Raw genomic sequence first — 17,991 nt, forward strand, 5'->3', positions numbered from 1 at the left:
GGAGAAACCGGCCTTCAAGCAGGCCTGTCAAATAGAGTCAAGCGAGGCTGGAACAAAAGAATCGGAGAGAGAAGTTGGGCTTTCTTTTGTGGTTAGGATTAACACGACGGAAGTGTAAATGGCTTAGCGTATCTAACGGCCCTATGAGATTAGTTCTCCCGGGCGTAATAAAACCTACTACTACTTCTGGCCTGGAAAGTCGGCATCAAAAATGAGCCTTCTCCGCCACACCCTCCGAGTTCGCACTTTCACAGGCAACCTCCACGCAAGCGCGCCTTTCCACGGGCTTCTTGTTCATCGATATTTCTCTGGTAGCATCTCAGCAAAGCAGACCCAGAACCTCGGCCTCGCGATGAACGGACACGGAGATTTGAACAACTCCCACGCTGGGAGGGCAGCAATTAGGCTTGCTGCCGATCCCGCCTACAGCTATCAATCCCTCGCCATTGGCTCCGACAAAGATGACGTCGGAATCCGAGAGCAATATCGCCCTTTTCTTTTTAACGGCAGTCCTTCCACCGATGACTGGATCTCGGAATTGGAGCTGAGCACAGCGATCAAGATGGTGCAGTCCGAGATCTTGGACAGAGGGCTCGATCGCCTCCGCATTCTGGTTCTGTACGGTAGTCTTAGAAGTCGGTGAGTGCTATGGACAAAGACGGATGTCATCATTTGATCTTTTGCCATCCATTTTAGCTCGGATATTACCAGTCTTACTCACCATCCCCAGATCATATTCCCGTCTGCTGGCCTACGAAGCCGCGCGCATTCTTTTCCGCCTCGGCTGTGATGTCCGAGTCTTCGACCCTGCTGGCCTGCCCCAGAAGGACGACGTCCAGCACTGCCATCCTAAAGTACAAGAACTGCGGGAATTGAGCAAGTGGAGCGACGGGCATGTATGGATCAGCCCTGAGCAGCATGGCAACTTGGTAAGCCCCCTCAACTGTGATTAAATGTGTACAGAAACATCAACCTAATCCACATCACAGACGGGCATCTTCAAGCAGCAGATTGACTGGATTCCATTATCCTCCGGCTCAGTGCGCCCTACTCAAGGAAGAACCCTGGCCATTGCCCAAGTCAGCGGAGGATCACAGTCTTTCAACGCTGTCAACTCGCTTCGGATACTAGGACGGTGGATGCGCATGTTTGCCATTCCCAACCAGAGCTCGGTGCCAAAGGCATACACGCAGTTCACATCTGAGCCTGAGGGCAGCCGTATGCTCGCCAGCTCAAACCGCGACCGCCTTGTTGATTGCATGGAAGAGCTTGTGAAGTATACCATCGTCATGAGACCCCACTTTGACTTGTTTGGGGATCGATTCAGTGAGCGCGAGGAGCGCAGAGCCAAGGAGACAAAAGGGGAAGTGGGAAAGTAGGCTGCATGATATAGAGATTTCTACAGACCAGTTGCATATTGTTCGAGCCAATCGATCCGGTGTGCACTGGTCTATTTTAATGTAGTTTATTAAACTACGACCTGCCCTTGGTACAGTAATGGATCAGGATACAGTTGAAAAGATAGTACTAAATCCCCGCCGGCAGCCGTGGCAAGCTGCTTCCTCACAATATAATCCAGCAGCTGACTTTGCATATGCTACAGCCAGATTGTGTTTAATTGAGCAGGCTCTTTAAACTCTCATTTTACAGGCCGATCACTCTCAGTTCGCCGCGGGTTTGACAGCATACACCTGGAAGGAGCCTGGGAAGGTTTAGTTGGCGGCTCAATCAGACCAAGCGTCCGGTGTACTTACCTGCCCATTCGTTAAAGTCTGTGATCCCTAGTCGAGCAGCCAGTGTCTCGGCTTCACTTGCCATCGAACTCGGCTGGTTCTGGCAAGCACACGTGGACGAGTCAGCTCCGCAGCATGGCTCCTTTTCCCCCGGCTTGCAGCAATTCTCTTTCGTCTTTGAACTGCAGCAAGATGGTGCCTCCTCTTCCTCTTCGACAGTGTTTATCCCACAACACGATGTCTTGGCCTCGGCGGCGGTACAGTACACATTCAAGTCATTCTTGCTGTCCACGATGAGAACATCTGGCAAAGACCAATTAGGCTCCATCATACTCTAATGGGACGATTCGGCTTACCGTTAAAACCTGCATTCTTGAGAAAGGCCTCATAATCGCTGACCTGGCTAGCTCCAGCGATGCACTCGACGTATAGAGCAATGCTCTTCTTCATCTCCTCGGTAAACTCCTTGCGCGCCAGTATGTCGCTGATGGCAACCCGCCCGCCGGGGTTGAGCAGTCGGAACATCTCGTTGAATGCAAGCTGTTTCTCCGCTTCAGGGACAAGGTTGATGACACAATTGCTGATGATACAGTTAGCAGTGTTGTCGGGTAGCGGGATAGAGGTGATGGCGCTTTCGATGAACTGAACGTTCGAGGCATTGGCGTGAGCTTTGTTGGCATTGGCCTTGTCGACCATATTCTATTGTGCATTATTAAATGGATGCTAGACTCGATCCGGATGGCAAGGACTTTCTCACCTTGTTCATGTCCACTCCGATGGCCTTGCCTGTAGGACCGACTCTCTTTGCAGCCGTGAAGACATCGAAGCCAGCGCCAAACCCAAGATCAACAACGGTTTCGCCCTTTGACAGTCAACAAAACGAAACGACGCGGGACATGGATAGACGCGCCTCTCTCAGCCTCGCGAGTGCAATTGGGTTGCCACAGCTCAAGCCCAGGTTCGCACCCTCGGGGATGCCAGCGAGCTCTTCTTCTGTGTACCCAAACGCTTTCGCAACGGTTTGCTCATACTGACCGGTGCTGCTCTTCGTGATTGAGCCGTATCGCCTATTAACTTGGTCATATATCTCGTTAGACTCCATTGCCAGTAGTAAATTGGTGAGGCCAGGGTAAGGATGGTGTTGGATGAATGCGTTGTGGTGGGGTGATGGGCCTATTTCGTTCGCAAATCCATCCAGATATTATATAGTTCTTGGGAGCGCATCGATGGGAGCGCATCGATAGGAGCGCATCGATATGTCACCGTTGAGAATATCTCATATGCTAATAAATCAAACATATCCGTCCACCTTTGCGCCTAGGCACCAGTCTGACGTACATGATGGTCTGATGGAAATCATGGACTCTGCCCAAGTAGGCCTTGACCCGTGGCGTCCAATCACGGGGTGTTTGAGACAGTTCGCAGGGAGAGACCTGTAAATGCTGACTAATACGCGAAATCGATGGGTCCTCATACATGTACGACCGGCCGTACAAATAAGATCACGTGATATATCATACGGCCGGTCGTACAAATAAGATCCGTTATGTAAGAGGCACATGTGGCCACATTGCAAGGGGGCCACACACCGCATTTTGGCCCTCGTACAAGACGATTGATAGCTTCTATGGTATTAATTCTAGTTGCCTTGGCTTTTCCCTGCTACAATGGTTGCAATTGACGACTCTCACGGCTTCCCCGATGATGCTCTTCCTCCTGAAGCACAATTTAGCTCACGCGAGGAGCTGACCGCAGCAATCAACGCTTGGGCAGCGCCACGAGGCTATGCCTTTATCTCCCAGAGGTCTTCAAAGACTGCGAATGGGAGACTTCACGTTACCTTCATATGTGATCGTGCAGGAACCCCTCCAGCTGGTGGGAAACGGTTACGGAATACCGCATCACGCCGTATAGGATGCCTCTTCTCTGTCACGGCGAAAGAGAGCCTATGTAGGACTCAATGGCATCTACGGCATCGCCCTGATCCTCGCTTTCATCGTCATAATCACAGCCCAAGCTCTACCCCAGTGGCACATCCAGTACATCGCCAACTATCACAGTCAGATAAATCAACAGTCCGCCAAATGGCCATCTCTGGCGTTAAGCCAAGCGAGATTAGGTCATATTTACATATGACCTCTGATACACTCGCCACGCAGCAGGATATCTATAACTCTATTGCGCAGAGTAAGCGAGAGCTTGCTCGGGGTCAAAGCAGCATACACGCCCTTGCTGAGCAGCTCGACGGCGACGGCTTCTGGAACAAAATCCGGCTCGACGAGAGTGGCAGGGTCGTGGCAGTATTATTTGCACACCCACAGTCACTGGGATACCTCAAACTATACCCTGAGGTGCTTCTCTTGGACTGTACGTATAAGACCAATAAGTATAAGATGCCCCTTCTTGATATAGTTGGTGTTGATGCTTGTCAACGATCCTTCTGTATTGCATTTGCCTTCCTCAGCGGCGAAGAAAAAGATGACTTTACCTGGGTCCTTGAACAGTTGCGGTATATGTATCAGCTTCATGGAGTAGCTCTCCCTTCTGTGATACTCACGGATCGCTGCCTTGCTTGCATGAATGCTATCTCCTCTTCTTCTTGCTTCCCTGAGTCAGCCTTGATCTTATGTCTATGGCATATTAATAAGGCTATCTTGACACATTGTCAGCCCGCCTTTGCTCGAGATAAAAGCAATACTCAATGGCAAGAAGAATGGAAGGATTTCTATGATATGTGGCACGAGATCGTTGATTCAGCCACTGAGGATATCTATAACGAGAGGCTTGAGAAGTGGAAGAAGCGTTATCTTCCCCTGTACGTTGAAGAGATGAGCTATATTATGGAGACCTGGCTAGACCCTCACAAGGAGAGGTTCATCAAGGCCTGGGTTCACCGATACCTTCACTTGGGGCAATTTGTTACATCACGGGCCGAGGGCATCCATCAACTTATCAAGAGCCACATGAAGCACAACAAGATTGATCTCTTTGATGCCTGGAGGATCATTAAGCTTGTTCTATCGAATCAGCTTTCTGAACTTCAGGCCAATCAGGCCAGGCAGGAGATTACTATACCTCTTGATATCTCTGGGGTATTATTTGGTAATATCCGCGGCTGGGTATCACATGAGGCCCTGCGGAAGGTTGATGCTCAACGGGCACGGTTACTAAAGGAGCTTCCCGTGTGTACAGGGGTCTTCACGATGACTCTTGGACTACCTTGTGCTCATAGCCTTCGGCCTTTATTGGTAGAAGGTCAGCCCCTTCAGCTACATCACTTCCATTCACATTGGCGCCTCCAGCGCTCAGGAACCCCCGAGCTTATTATTGAGCCTCGCAGGTTATTTGATCGCCTGGCAGCCAGTTCGACATTGCCACCGTCAAGCACGCAGCGTGAGCCATCTGCGTTTGAGGCCATTGAGAGAGCATCACAACCTAGGGCGCCGCCACAGTGTTCAAAATGTCATCAGACTGGCCATAGGATGAACGCCAAAGTGTGCCCGTTGCGCTACGACCATCTACTCGAACCTCCTCCTCAGGAATCAGCCCCCCCCCTTCAAGCTACGACGACAACGCACACGACAACGCATACATCCAGTCGCTCTATAACCCGCTCAGTATCGCCTGGGTCCCCGTCAGGAGCCTCTATTGTCTCCGAGACTATTACAACCACACATACAACAACACATACAACAATCCGGGTCTTATCCCCCCCGGCAGCTACGCCGGCAGCTACTACGGAGGCGCCTGTGTTGCGAGCTGGTGACCCCCGCGCTATCTATCAAAGATATAAAGAATCACGAGCGGCCTGGTATGCTACGTTACGTCGGGGAGCCCCAAAGACCAATCAACTATATCGGAAGGCTATGGGGCTGCCAATGCGCTATAGCAGAGCGGAATATGACTGGTGCCTTGACTATAAGCAGATGGGGAGACATTGCAAGGAGGGAAGAAGTATTAGAGAGTGGACCAAGGAGGAGCAGATGAGTTATCTAGACTGGGATAAGGCTGAGAACGAGCGAGTTGAGCATAATGTAGGGATAGAGATGGCACAGCAGCCTTTCTCGGGGCGGCGAGGTATGCAGGGAATATGGAATGCCGCTGAGGAAGATCTCGAAGTACAAGAGAGATGGTATCAAAATGGGAAACCCCCCCATTAACATTTGAAGGAATAATATAGCACGTAATTCATATATATCACTATGAAGACAAAGAAAATGCTAATCTCCGAGTATAATTATGGTGACCTAATGGCTTGATTAAATAGAGCTATGGCTGAGTGTAGATGTAGTGCAAAGTGGGCTTGGTCATCACTTATATATATGATAAGTCACGTTAGGGCAATAACACCATAAAATGGCCTTTGAATTATCTACTGTGTGCCCTGCCAAACCCATGTCACATACCCATTCCGGTCAATATTCTGGATATAGATCCCTGACCGCTCCACTGCCCGGATAGCTGGCAGGCTCATAGTCATGCCTATAGCAGGCGTTGGCCACGAGAGGCCTGTGTACGTTACCTCCTCATGGCGATATACCATATCAAGAGACCGAAGGATATTATGAGTCCACAATGGACATACATCAGGGACAGTCCGCTGTTGCCGCTGACCCAAAGAGTCTTCGAGGTACGCAACATGCCATTGTCCCGCAGCCTCGTATCCCCATGCCAACGTATCTATGACAATTGGTTGCCCTTGAGGAGGAAAATATGTCCTAGAGGCTGTTGAATAGGCACCGGGGTTCGCTGCATAATACACAGCAGCTGACGTGACATCCGTTGGCGAGGTATTTGCAAGCCGCCAAGTCTGAACCGCGAATGGCGGCACCGCATTGTGATTGTAGCGCCCTACAGCCTGTGCCTGCTGGTTGTTTTCGATCGGCTGTAGAACAAAGCGGTTGTTCTGGTCCAAAGTAAGCCCAGCCCCTGTTGCAGTATTATCGACGAAGATAGGGATATTAGGCGGGTTCTGGCGCTGGCGCTGGTGTTGTTGATTGTTAGACATCTTGATGATAGTATTGTATATGAGAATAGAGAGCATCTTTCGGTAGAGAAGTCCCTGCCTTATATATTTCATGCGTTGAGGTGATTCACTTATATCGTCGTGATCGCCGTTGTGTGCTTCACGGCCTTGGGCAGCCTGATGCGCTGTAGCTAACGCCAATAGATGATATATTATTCATTGAATAGCTACATCCCTACTGAATCACTCACTATGTTCAATTTGATGCATCACAGCTGCTTCATTAGATGAAGGAGAGGATCTCTCACTCACGCACTTTGGCGGGCTTACATAACGGATCTTATTTGTACGACCGGCCGTATGATATATCACGTGATCTTATTTGTACGGCCGGTCGTACATGTATGAGGACCCGAAATCGATATGTCACCGTTTTGAGACGGGCATAAAAATGGGATCCCATCGGTGACATATCGACGATAGGTAGCGACTCATCATGCCTCCGGGACCACCTTCGACACCACGACCCAAGACCAAACGGGTTTCAGCTCAGCACACACGGGAGCGGGTCCGCAATAATCAGCGTCGGCATCGTGCTCGTCGGAAAGACTATATCGCAACGCTAGAAGAAAAACTCGGCAAAGCAGAACAAACTATTTCGAGCCTCAGAGATCAGATCGAGGCTCTTCAGGCGGCATTGACGCGATACCGCCGCTATCAGAATGATCAAAATAGGGCAGATTGTCGCACGCCGCTGCTGCAACAGCCTCAAAGTCAGGGTGGCACATCATCGCCACCTCTTGCCGGCACTCATGGCAAAGCCTATCAGCCATCCAATGTTGTCTCTGATACAGATGACCTCGGAGCTGGGAAAATGCCCGCCCCGGCTTCCACAGATCCCCTGGCCTCCGATGGCCAACCTGGATCGGAAGTCAACGCCCTCATTTTTCCACCAGCTGAAAGTCTTCAGGCGGTTATCTCTATAGCTCAGTCATCTGAACCTGTCACCGGACCTCTGCTGGCTATAGGATCTGCCTCAACATCAAGCCCACGCTCTGCACCCGAGCTTACTTCCACAGCTGCAAGCTACCAAGCTGTCGCTGAGGCCGGAAGTCTGCTACCTGAAACAGTAATACCAGACCAGATATCGGCCCCAACAACACCCTGCTGCTCCAGTGATCCCTCATCGGGTGCACAACTAACTGCCGACACAATAAATCGAATGGCTCTCGTTCCGAGTCAGGAGACCCCACTCCTAATGCCTGCATTGCTCGAACCAGCAATGGAAGCCTACTACCAAGAAAAAGCTTACAGCGAGTCCACAATGCTTTGCTCCGAGGCATATATTCTCATCGCGCAACAGAACTTCAAGGGTATGAGCCAGGGAGACGTGGCTACATGGCTATGGAACGGCTTTCGCCGCTCCCTTCAACCGGGTGAGGGATGCCGCGTTAATACGGATATGCTATTCAGCCTTCTGGCATTCATCAGCGATACCTGACCCTACGTCCTGCCAAATGTGATGGCTCTACATCAGATTTTTCAACAAGACATAACTTTGTGCACTGCATGGCTGCTTGTGGACTTCTGAGGTTTCAAGGAGAACAGTAGATATAGGGCTGAGAAAACATGTTGGAAACTTGACTGACACTGTCGGGCATTTCGACGAGCTAAGCGAAAAGGTATCGCGCGTTAAACCGTTCTAGTGAATTAATACCTGCGCCCACAGCTTGGTTGCAAGGGTCTCGTTTCTAAGACCGCAGACGAGCGTGTGTTGATGTGCTGCATGACTTCCGCTACGTGACCGATGCGGGGTTGGCCGATAGGAGCAGCGGCCGATACGGCGGGGGTCAGTACGGCGGGGGTCGATACGGCGGGTATTGGCGGCCGATACGTGATGGCGTATCTGTCGGAGTGTGTAAACAGAAGGATACGGAAAAACAGACCGATACGGACCCAGGCCAGTCCCACGCGCACCGACCATGTGCCATCGCTGTATCGGTCGAGCTTCATATCGGCTCTTTCGAGGTCGGTACATGCAACGGCCGATGTGGAGCCCGACCGATACAACGGTGGCGCAAGGTCGGCGGGCGTGGGGTCGGCCTGGGTCCGTATCGGTCTGTTTTTCCGTATCCTTCTGTTTACACACTCCGACCGACACGACACGCCGTATCGACCGCCTATATCCGCCGAGCCGACCACCGTCCGTATCGGCCGCTGCTCTTATCGACCAACCCCTCATTGGTCGCCACATGCACCGACCTCTAAGCCCGCAAATCAGATGCGGAAAGTAGCGGCGCAAGGGTTCCATGGCCTTCCTTCTTCTTCTATCACGTAAAGGGAAGTGAGCTACTTTGAGTACTCTGTCCTCTAGCCAAAATGGCATTCAACGGTGGAAGCGCTCTGAATGTGATGCCCCACTTCGCAAGCACCCTCTCTTTAGTAACAGTTGCTGCCAGTACCGTACGTACGCAACAAATTCGCACACTCGAATGCCTCTTTTAGCATACTCTAATTGATTAGAGGCCTTGAGGCTTATCCAATAGGCCGTCTCGTGTTTTGTGGGGACACAAGGGCTTTGATGGACCGATCATACGAAATGCACAAAGCGCGTTTGTGTCCTCGGCAGGAAGCCAAGCGCGACTCCGCCACGCCATAGCCTCGTTAGGCATCCACCGTGGTACCTGTTGACGGATCCCCTCTCTCCTCAGCGCTTTCCTTCAGCGAACCATAGTTACACGAACATTGTCGCTGTTGGCCCCCACAACGAGGGCAAATCATCTCTTGTCAGCCGGGCCCCAGGGATCGGCATGCTTACAGTGGCAGCGCAAGGGTCAAGACAAAGATAAGACGGATCACGATGCCGCTCTTGGCGCTCTCAGGCTCCCCATTGCATCGTAGCGGAAAGAAGACGAGGCTCAGTTCGCATATGTAGTGTCAGCGGTTAGGCAGGGTAGCGATCAACGCATCTGGAGAGTCAGGGCAAGCCCATTTGCGTGACCACAAGGCATTGCTGCTTCAGATCAGTTGCGTACGACCAACGACTTCTGGACCTTCTGCCTGGACGCGGTCTGGGGTGGGCGGGCCCTGACCACGGTGGACACAATAAATACGATAAGGCTGTCGCACCCTGCTAGAAGCACTCGCGCAGGGGGTAGCTGAGGGTCGGTTACAAGGGCTATAAGGCAAGGAACCGCTCACCAGCTCAGACCTGTCAGATCAACGACACCTAGGCGGCCCCTCTGATTTCGGCACCCCAGCAGGCGCTTAAAAATAGAAAAGTGGTCAGCCCGGAGTCTCGACGCCTGGCCAGGCCCTTCTACCACATGGTAGAGGGCATTATGAGGTGGGGTGCACTGTCCACGTACGGAGTGCTGCGGAGCCAATTCTCAGGTTCTTTGCGGGTGAATAACACGGTGCCCGTAGGCTGGCTGTGCTGGTGCATACTTGTCCAATGACCTTGAAGGATCATGCTCTTGTCACGGATATGGCTAGGAGTAAGCGCCCTTCACGAAGCATGAAGCATGCCATTGTACTCTTTTCTCACCATCAGCCGTTGCCTGCCTCCCAACAGCTTCACGCCTTCTCTGTGGTCTGCCTCCTGAATTAGCAACACATCCATAACGCTCCCTGCCCCCACATCAAAGGTGTGGAGAGGCGGCCAATTGTGGGCATCGACGCCAAGATAACGGGTGAGCCCGCATTTACGACTCGTAACTGCGGGACTTCTTCTGGGAGACACGAGTAGAAGAGCTTGGAACTGTAAATAGCCTAGCATACTTGGCCCTATGAGGTCGGTCTTCCTGGGCGGAATCAATTTCATTCATTCGTGCTTGTTTGTTTGTTTGCATATTTTTCGTCCGGCAATCCTCTTGTGGATGGATCCAGGGTAAGCTACCCGCCCGGCGTGATCTGACAACCAGCCATGCACACACAAGGTCAAATCGTGCCAGCCTGCTCTTGCCTCCCCTCACCTGCTTGGCTTTGCACTTTCCACTCCCAACACAACAGAACCCTGTGATTGACCTGGTGCAGCGGCACACCCCATCACTCAGCAGCCCTATTGGCCTCACAAACTGTGCCTAGCTACAGGGGTCCTTTTCAGCTGTTGAGGCCTCCGCGCACGCAAATGCCGCAAATATGTTGCGTTGTCCCGCCTCGTCAGTGATGGCAATCCATCGCTCCATCGCCGTCCCGACTCATCGATCGGAGAAGCCATCTCGCTGATGCCATCATATCGCACAATAAGACCAACGCGCCCTCTCGGTGAAGATGGCGCCTAGGTTTTTTGGGAAGGCGAAATCCAGGACCAGAAGGTTTTTTCAGGCCGCTCCTCAGGAACCCGCCTCGGCTCTTTCACCACCAACACCTTCGCCAACACCGTCTCGGCCTGTATCCCAACCAACTACTCAACCGACATCTCAGCCAACGCCTTCTCCACCTACCTACACCTCATCGCTGCCGAGCCTACAAGAGCGACTTTGGAATGAGGCCTACGATGGGCTTAAAGCGAGCGAGCCCAAACTGGTCGGGGCGCAGGGCTGCCGTCAGATCAATCAAATCAGATCAGGACCCAAATCTGATCTGAACTGATAATTTGCCCTCTATATCTGATCTGATTGATTGATTGATAGATATCTGATATATCATAGGCCACGTGAAGCTATCCCCATCCTCAGGATCCTGCCCTAGGTTCTAACTGGCCTTGTTGCTCAAGCATAAGCCCCCTAGAGTAACACGCCCTCCCCTGATCCAGTTCTTCAGTAATTGAACCGACTCAATGCTCGATCCAAGCAGGGAATGCCGCTGTGAGGTGACTGTAAGCTTCGCAAGACTGAATGCTCTCTCACAGTCAGTTGCCATGGCCGGAATAGCAAGGACGTCTAATGCAAATCTACTTAAACGCGGGAAAGCGTTCCTATGATCAATCCACCACTGAATAGGATCATTCACCTGCTCCGGTTCAAGCCTGTAGTATCGTTCAAGTTCACTACCTGTTGCTGAGAACTTAGGCTGCCGGCTTTTTACCCACTGCTCAAACCTACTTTGCTCAGGTCGGGGCGTTAACGAGGGCGTGGCGAAAATACTCTCCTCAGAGGCATCATCGTCGTTTGAGTACCAACGCTCAAAGTAGCCTTTGATGCCATCCTTTGCATCCCGAAGCCATTGTAGCTGCTCTGGGGAGGTCCAGTTAGTCTCGAGCCACCGGAGGCCAAGGTCCGGATTTAGAACAACAGAGGCCGCAAACAGAGGCGATCGCCCGAGGAGAGTGTAGTACTCGTTAAGCTTAATCCAAGCATTATTGATGCTTGCCCGAATACTTGCACGCTCTTGGCCCTCCATACTAGCAATATTGCTCACGGAACGAGCATCGCCCTGTAGGTAGTCCTCTCGAGAATGTGCAGGGAGGGCATCTTCATTAAACCGTGGGCTGGCAAGTGGATGGGCCGGAAGAGCTGTTTCGCGACGGCGGCGTAACGGCGTGATCTCATACCCCTGAAGCCGTGATGGTAGTCGTGGCTGGCGTGAGGGTCGCTCTCGGGTTTGTCCGACTGCTGATGGTCGCGCAGGTGTTGATTTCACACCCGTAGCTGGTTCGGTCTCCTCTCCCTGGATCGTATGCCTTACTTCCGCAGCTAGATGAGCAGTTTCATCCTCGTAGAGAACCCTCCGGTCTTCGAGATGTTCCAGAATAAACTCCATCCCTGTCATGACCTCCCAGAGCCGGCCGTGACCCCCGCTTGTACCCCATCCCTGTGTTCTCATCGTCATATTATAGATCGGCTCCAAGATATGACTAACTTCCCTGAGGACCTTCTAGTCATCAGAGGTCAGGATGTCAGCTGTAGGAACCTTTCTTGAGGCGTCTGCTGCCAGCTCTAGCTCTTGAATGAAGCTATTGAGCCCAGACTGCTTGATCAAGGCGCGTTCGATCATCATATAGGTCGAATTCCATCTCGTAGCGTTGTTCTGTATGACTTCAAGCTCGGCCGTTGATTCTTCTGCAAGCTTATAAATGTCTGCCTCCTCCTGCTCCCTGGCATGTGCTTTGAATGCTTCGGTGCGTTGCGGAGAGCTCGGATGAACCTGACGATATTATGAAGCTTCCCAACTGGACCCTTAGCTCGCCAGTGTTCGAGGTCTTCTTCAACCCGCTCCAGCATGCCATAAGCCTCAGATTGAAGTTCGAAAGAAGCTGCATCATCGCCATAGAGGAAAGCTTGGGCAACAAGGTTTAGAATATGCCCGAAACATCGCATCCTTCGTGCCTCCGTATCCGCTCGAGTCATCGAGGCATCGAGAGTTGTGTAGAGGCTTCGCAAGCAAACATCGTTGCTGGTGGCATTATCACAGATCGAGACCCCAAGCTTCGAATCGATCCCCCAATCACGGACGACATTCCTTATAGTGTAGGCGATATTCTCGCCGGCGTGAGACCCGATCTGCCACCTGAAAGCCAGCAGCCGGCTTTGGTATAAGTTGCTCTGATCAATATAGTGACCAAAGATCGAAATGAAAACTAGTCTGTTTGGAGAGGTCCAGAGATCGAAGCTGATATGTACCTGGGTAATAGCCTTGTCGAGTCCCTCCTTGACGGCCGCTTTCTTTAAGGAGAGTATATCCTCTAGATCTTTCTTTGCTGCAGTTCGACCCCAGGGCACCTGGATATAAAGATCAGGGCCTAGCTGACGGAACAACTCTTGTAGGTAGTCACTCTCGAAGGTAGTAAAGGGGAGATTAGAATCAACAATATAGCCAACTGAGAGCTCTCTGATCCGTGCCATCTTCGCTCGGGGAAGAACTAAGGAAGAAGGAGCTGGCCGTTTCTTGGATGCGCTTCTTTGAAGATCGAGGACCGACGAATCGTCAGATGAACCCGGTCCGAAGGTCTCGGTGATCCTGTGAGCTCTGAAACTGTTAGTAATACCCAGGAAAAGGGAAGGACCGCCAACTTGTAAAGATGGGCTTGTGCCGAAGATGTCGACTGAGCATTGAAAAATCGCGGTGTGCCCTTATCATCACAGAGCCGGCAACACCAGATATCCCCGCTAGATGTATTGTCTCTCCTCAATTCTGCTAGGAACCAGCCATGGTTTCCGATCCAGCTTCGCCGGCCCCTGCTCTTCCTCCTATCTAAGAGGCTTGCAATAACGAAACGTCGTTGGCCTCAAGGTTGGCCTCAAGTAATCTTGTAAATGTCGTCAACGGAAGAATCGGTAGTCGAGGCTAAAGCCAAAGCTGCATCATACTGCTTGGCGATGCTCTTAGGCCGGGGTCCGAGACGAGGAAATGCGGGTGGTGGCGATGACGACGCGCTGCCAGCAAGGCTGCCTTTTAAAGCGGTCTCGGACATTTTGGACTATAATTAGCAGAAGGTCTGGATAGCTTCAAAATTAAATAGCCAAGATACGTTTCTGACGATCCAAGGGTGGTGTATGTTCATCTGGCTAAGGCTATACCGTGATAGAGCGAGAGTAGGAAAAAGGGGGAATCTTCCTTCAGATTTGCCTCCGCCCAGGACCCAGTGTCAGACAACTGGCTCCACAGGGATCATTGACGGCACCAGTCAATTGATGAGAATTATCTAAGGAGCAATTGTACTATACAAAAGAGAATGACGTTGCTGTCTTATATAGAAGACGGAAATCCGTGTGGAACGGAAATTCCGAGTATAATCCGGTGGGCTATGCCGTGTGTGCGACAGTGCTGATATGCGACAAAGAACCTTCTACCTGGCCTGCTATCTTGGAAATGACGGGGATATCGTCTCTTTAGCATCAAGGCTGCAGAGAAGGAGTCTAGCCCACTTAAAATTTCAACATCTAGCATTCAACTAGCAACGAAAGAGGTAACCGTGGCGAAAGAGTGTGATCTTCCTTATAAATCTCGCAATGAAGCCGGCCAAGGAAATACAACATGCCGTGGAGAGCAGCCATGGAAAAAACACAGCCCGTGAATCCACCGCTTCGTAAATAATTTTGGACACTGCCCATATTGCATCTCAAGATCAAAGCAATCAACCTCGAGAGAAACATGCCTATCGATGTCGTTGTAATAAAACCCTTCAGAATCCCGTCGCTCAGGCTGAAACGATGTGAACACATAGCCTGATTTCAGTTCTTCTTCAAGAAGCATTGCATCTGCATCCTTACCTCTTCTCTTAAGCCCGGCAATCGGAGAGCGATAGTCATTGTCTGGGCTACTTCCAAACCCCGTCCCACAGCCTCCACTCCTCTCGCTGCCATCTTCGCCAGACTCGATAATGAAGATAGCAACTCCCCGGGGCCCAGGGCCGAGCAATGTCGCTGTGCAGAGTGTTTTCCCCCGATAAATGGCTTCTTCAATTTTAGTCGCCATGCGCTTCTGCCATTCCGCAGCGAAGGTTGCTGGATGGTGTAAATCCACGATGCTGTGCAGCCTTTCGGAGAGAATGCGAAGGCGGCGATTGGCAGCCTGGAAAGCCAACCATCTCAGCGGCCGTAGCGCTCTGCGTTGTCGACCAGGCCTGTTACGCTTCGTTCTTTTATGCCAAACATGGCGATGGAAACCGTTGGTTGGGATCTCTTCGTCCAGTCGCCAGAGATGACCCTCAGTCTTGACACCCTCTTCGGCTAGGATCACACTAGAGAATCGGCACCCTTTGTTGAATGTGAGCTTTCCTGTAGGCTCAGGACATTCCAATCCATCAAAGAAGTGCATGTGGAGAATGTCAGTGAAAGGTGCTGCCCTTGCCGCCCCAGCGTTTACACCTTCTGCAGGGTGGTTGGATAGTATCTCCCCATTCACAAGACAGAGCGTGAGCAAGGATAGACTGAGGCTATATCCGCTTTGTTGAAGCTCCCTGCTGTCTAGTCGATTGATATACTGGCAACAGTTGGCGATGATAGCCAGGCGGTCCCAATCTCTATCGAGCTCGCGGCCTGTGACATCCTCAATAATTTGCGGGGTCATGGATACCGGGGCCGAATCGTCACAGCCGAGATCACCGGACTGGAGTAAGATGGTATACTTCCCAGCTCTCGAAAGGATGTTGCCCAAGTAAGGTGGAGGCGGCTGATGGCTTTGATAGGCCAGACAAAGCATTGTTGCTTGTTCGTGGAAGTTGACTGAATTGATACAGAGTTCCCCATCCAAGGATCCTAGAAGGCCGTGTGGCTTCTTATCATTGAGGTTCGGGGAATGGGGAACAAGAAGCGTCATCTTCGTTTTAGCGCGGTAGTTTTCCTGGTACGTCCAGCCTCGTGAGAACCACATGTCTGATGTCAGGTAGTTTAAAAGTCGAAGCGCTTGTAGGGCCCTTTGCCACGACGTTGATGACGAGAGCCAATATCGTTTCTCCCATCGCACCACAAGGTCGCCAGAGAGAATCTCTATAAGCAACTGAAGTTGATGCGGGGTCTTAACTGGTCTTGCCAGTAATGCAACTGGGTATTTGCTCAAGCTGTAGACCCGATCCATTGCTTGCATTCCTATTTCTTTCGCTTCTCCCTCTTCCTGATCAATGCAGTGTTTATCGATCCAGAGGTATTCGGCACCAACGTACTCCATGTACTTTTTCATGCGAACAAAAACCGTATCTCTTACGCTGGACGGCTTCGCTCAAGACGAAGCTACGCTTTCAACCATGTAACCTCCTTCAGGAACACCTAATTCTTCTGGAGGTCGCCGCCATGTGTAGGATAGAGCGACGTATCGTGGTTCCTTGAAGGCATTGATAGTTCTCAGCCTTAGAGTCGAGCGGGTGGAGCGTGCACGCCTGCGATTCGTGTTGCGGTGCCTTGGCGAGTCCGTAAAATATAGGCATCTCAGATTCTTGATGAAATCCAAAGACTTCTGCTGTTCCACCTGGGCGGTTTGAATAGCGACTAGCTGCGTTGTAATCTTTTCTTGTGGACGCTTGCGCGGATACGAACGACCGGATCGTTCATATCATCAGTCGCCTGAGGACCGCTAGGCACAAGCGGTAGGTTTTCTTGCGGCATACTCCGCTCCATTTGTGCTGCAGTCGAGGCTGTGAAAAGATTTGTAACTTGGATGACGATGTTTACTCTGCTGTAGCTTTTCAAGAATATTGTCGCTTGAGATTTGCAGGCTTGTTGTGTTGAAATGGTTCTGAAGGCTGGATGAGACGGCAGCACTTCAATCAGTCCGTAAGCGGAGAACTGCGCCGCATTTTATCTGTTCAGAAACCTGTAGCAATTCTGCACTTCCAAGCCGCGACAACGTAATGGAGCCCGGCACTGCTCCTCCCATCCCTGAGGTGGTGGGGTTCCCAGCCTAAGCTTAGCCATTCGGAATACTCAGAATCGCTGCAACGTGCAAAGGCATGCACGCAGACTCGTATATCCAACCAGCATACGCCAAATCGCGGGGTTGAACAAGCAAAGTAATCGGAGATAATGCAGCTCATTGCATGGCTTACCAGTACCCTTCCACGACTAATCTGGAACATGAGATATGGGCATACGGCTTGATCTCGCTTAAGATTGCAGATATTGCACACTCCCTGATAAGAGTGAGGCTAGCTGATAAATACTACCACCGCTTATCTGATCAATGCAGTAGCATAGTGTCTCAGTGATAACTTCGCAACTCTGTGGTGTGTGGTCTTCGTTTTTGACCATGTGACAGCCATAACACAAGTGGGGTCAAGCGATTACTGCTTCCTGCTCGTGTACCCCTCAAACTTATCACAGTGGATCACGCGCCGTTGCAACCACCAGTCACCTCAGCTAATTCAAGGCAACGTGCAGATCGAATGACAAGACGCATTGCCGCTTTGGTGTGGCTGCAGGCTTGGCTTTCAGGCAGTAGTGCGTCTATCAAAACAGCAGACCGGTCCCTGCGGGCCCGCCAATGCCTTTCGGAACGAGCCTTCAGATCCTCTGATTTCCCTGTGACTCTTCGATCACGGCTCGGTATATGGATTGAGAGTATCCCTTCAAATGTCGAGGACCTCCCGCCAGGTCACGGCAGGGGGTTGCAGCCAATTAAAATGCATCGGATCAAAGGTACCTAATCCTCCACCTATTTTAGCCTATGATAGAAGTCCCCGCAATCTCTCGAGTTACAAATTGCTACATTACACTGCTCACATCCCCAAATTGATTGACGTCTCCTTTTATTACGACTGACCGGCGCCAACGGCTTCCTTGAGATTCTTGACCTCGGCTGCCCTAATTGAAGCCCTTGATAAGCGAGGCATTCTGATTTTTTTCCTCTTCGGACGAATTTATGCTATGCAACAGGCATAAATTCGTCCCCGGCTCGAAAAAGCTTCCTTAACTGACT

The 17,991-nt window shown here is 51.3% G+C and overlaps 6 protein-coding genes across 6 annotated transcripts; 3 read left to right on the forward strand and 3 right to left on the reverse strand.

Annotated features, from left to right (window-relative positions):
* Positions 1-211: 211 nt before the first annotated feature.
* On the forward strand, positions 212-1,379 carry MRS44_016970 (uncharacterized protein; the record flags this gene model as incomplete). Its single annotated transcript, XM_046271478.1, has 3 exons — positions 212-639; positions 731-929; positions 990-1,379. 3 exons carry the CDS (start codon positions 212-214, stop codon positions 1,377-1,379), a joined length of 1,017 nt encoding a protein of 338 aa, XP_046127248.1.
* Positions 1,380-1,661: 282 nt separating this feature from the next.
* On the reverse strand, positions 1,662-2,762 carry MRS44_016971 (uncharacterized protein; the record flags this gene model as incomplete). The annotated part of the gene is made up of 5 exons (XM_065617508.1): positions 1,662-1,702; positions 1,755-2,036; positions 2,090-2,432; positions 2,491-2,595; positions 2,700-2,762. 5 exons carry the CDS (start codon positions 2,760-2,762, stop codon positions 1,662-1,664), a joined length of 834 nt encoding a protein of 277 aa, XP_065473580.1.
* Positions 2,763-3,400: 638 nt separating this feature from the next.
* Positions 3,401-5,499, forward strand: MRS44_016972 (uncharacterized protein; the record flags this gene model as incomplete). The annotated part of the gene is made up of 4 exons (XM_065617509.1): positions 3,401-3,683; positions 3,798-4,084; positions 4,403-4,915; positions 5,215-5,499. The coding sequence occupies 4 exons, from the start codon at positions 3,401-3,403 to the stop codon at positions 5,497-5,499; spliced, it is 1,368 nt and encodes a 455-aa protein (XP_065473581.1).
* A 606-nt stretch (positions 5,500-6,105) lies between these two features.
* On the reverse strand, positions 6,106-6,741 carry MRS44_016973 (uncharacterized protein; the record flags this gene model as incomplete). The annotated part of the gene is made up of 1 exon (XM_065617510.1): positions 6,106-6,741. The coding sequence occupies one exon, from the start codon at positions 6,739-6,741 to the stop codon at positions 6,106-6,108; it is 636 nt and encodes a 211-aa protein (XP_065473582.1).
* Positions 6,742-7,195: 454 nt separating this feature from the next.
* Positions 7,196-8,200, forward strand: MRS44_016974 (uncharacterized protein; the record flags this gene model as incomplete). The annotated part of the gene is made up of 1 exon (XM_065617511.1): positions 7,196-8,200. One exon carries the CDS (start codon positions 7,196-7,198, stop codon positions 8,198-8,200), a length of 1,005 nt encoding a protein of 334 aa, XP_065473583.1.
* Positions 8,201-11,648: 3,448 nt separating this feature from the next.
* MRS44_016975 (uncharacterized protein) lies at positions 11,649-16,694 on the reverse strand (the record flags this gene model as incomplete). The annotated part of the gene is made up of 7 exons (XM_065617512.1): positions 11,649-11,668; positions 11,745-12,453; positions 12,553-12,736; positions 12,787-13,608; positions 14,687-16,194; positions 16,315-16,569; positions 16,614-16,694. The coding sequence occupies 7 exons, from the start codon at positions 16,692-16,694 to the stop codon at positions 11,649-11,651; spliced, it is 3,579 nt and encodes a 1,192-aa protein (XP_065473584.1).
* Positions 16,695-17,991: the final 1,297 nt, after the last annotated feature.

This window comes from Fusarium solani, assembly GCF_023522795.1.
Source record: "Fusarium solani strain SB1 chromosome Unknown bctg00000013, whole genome shotgun sequence".
Classification (NCBI taxonomy): Eukaryota; Fungi; Ascomycota; class Sordariomycetes; order Hypocreales; family Nectriaceae; genus Fusarium; species Fusarium solani.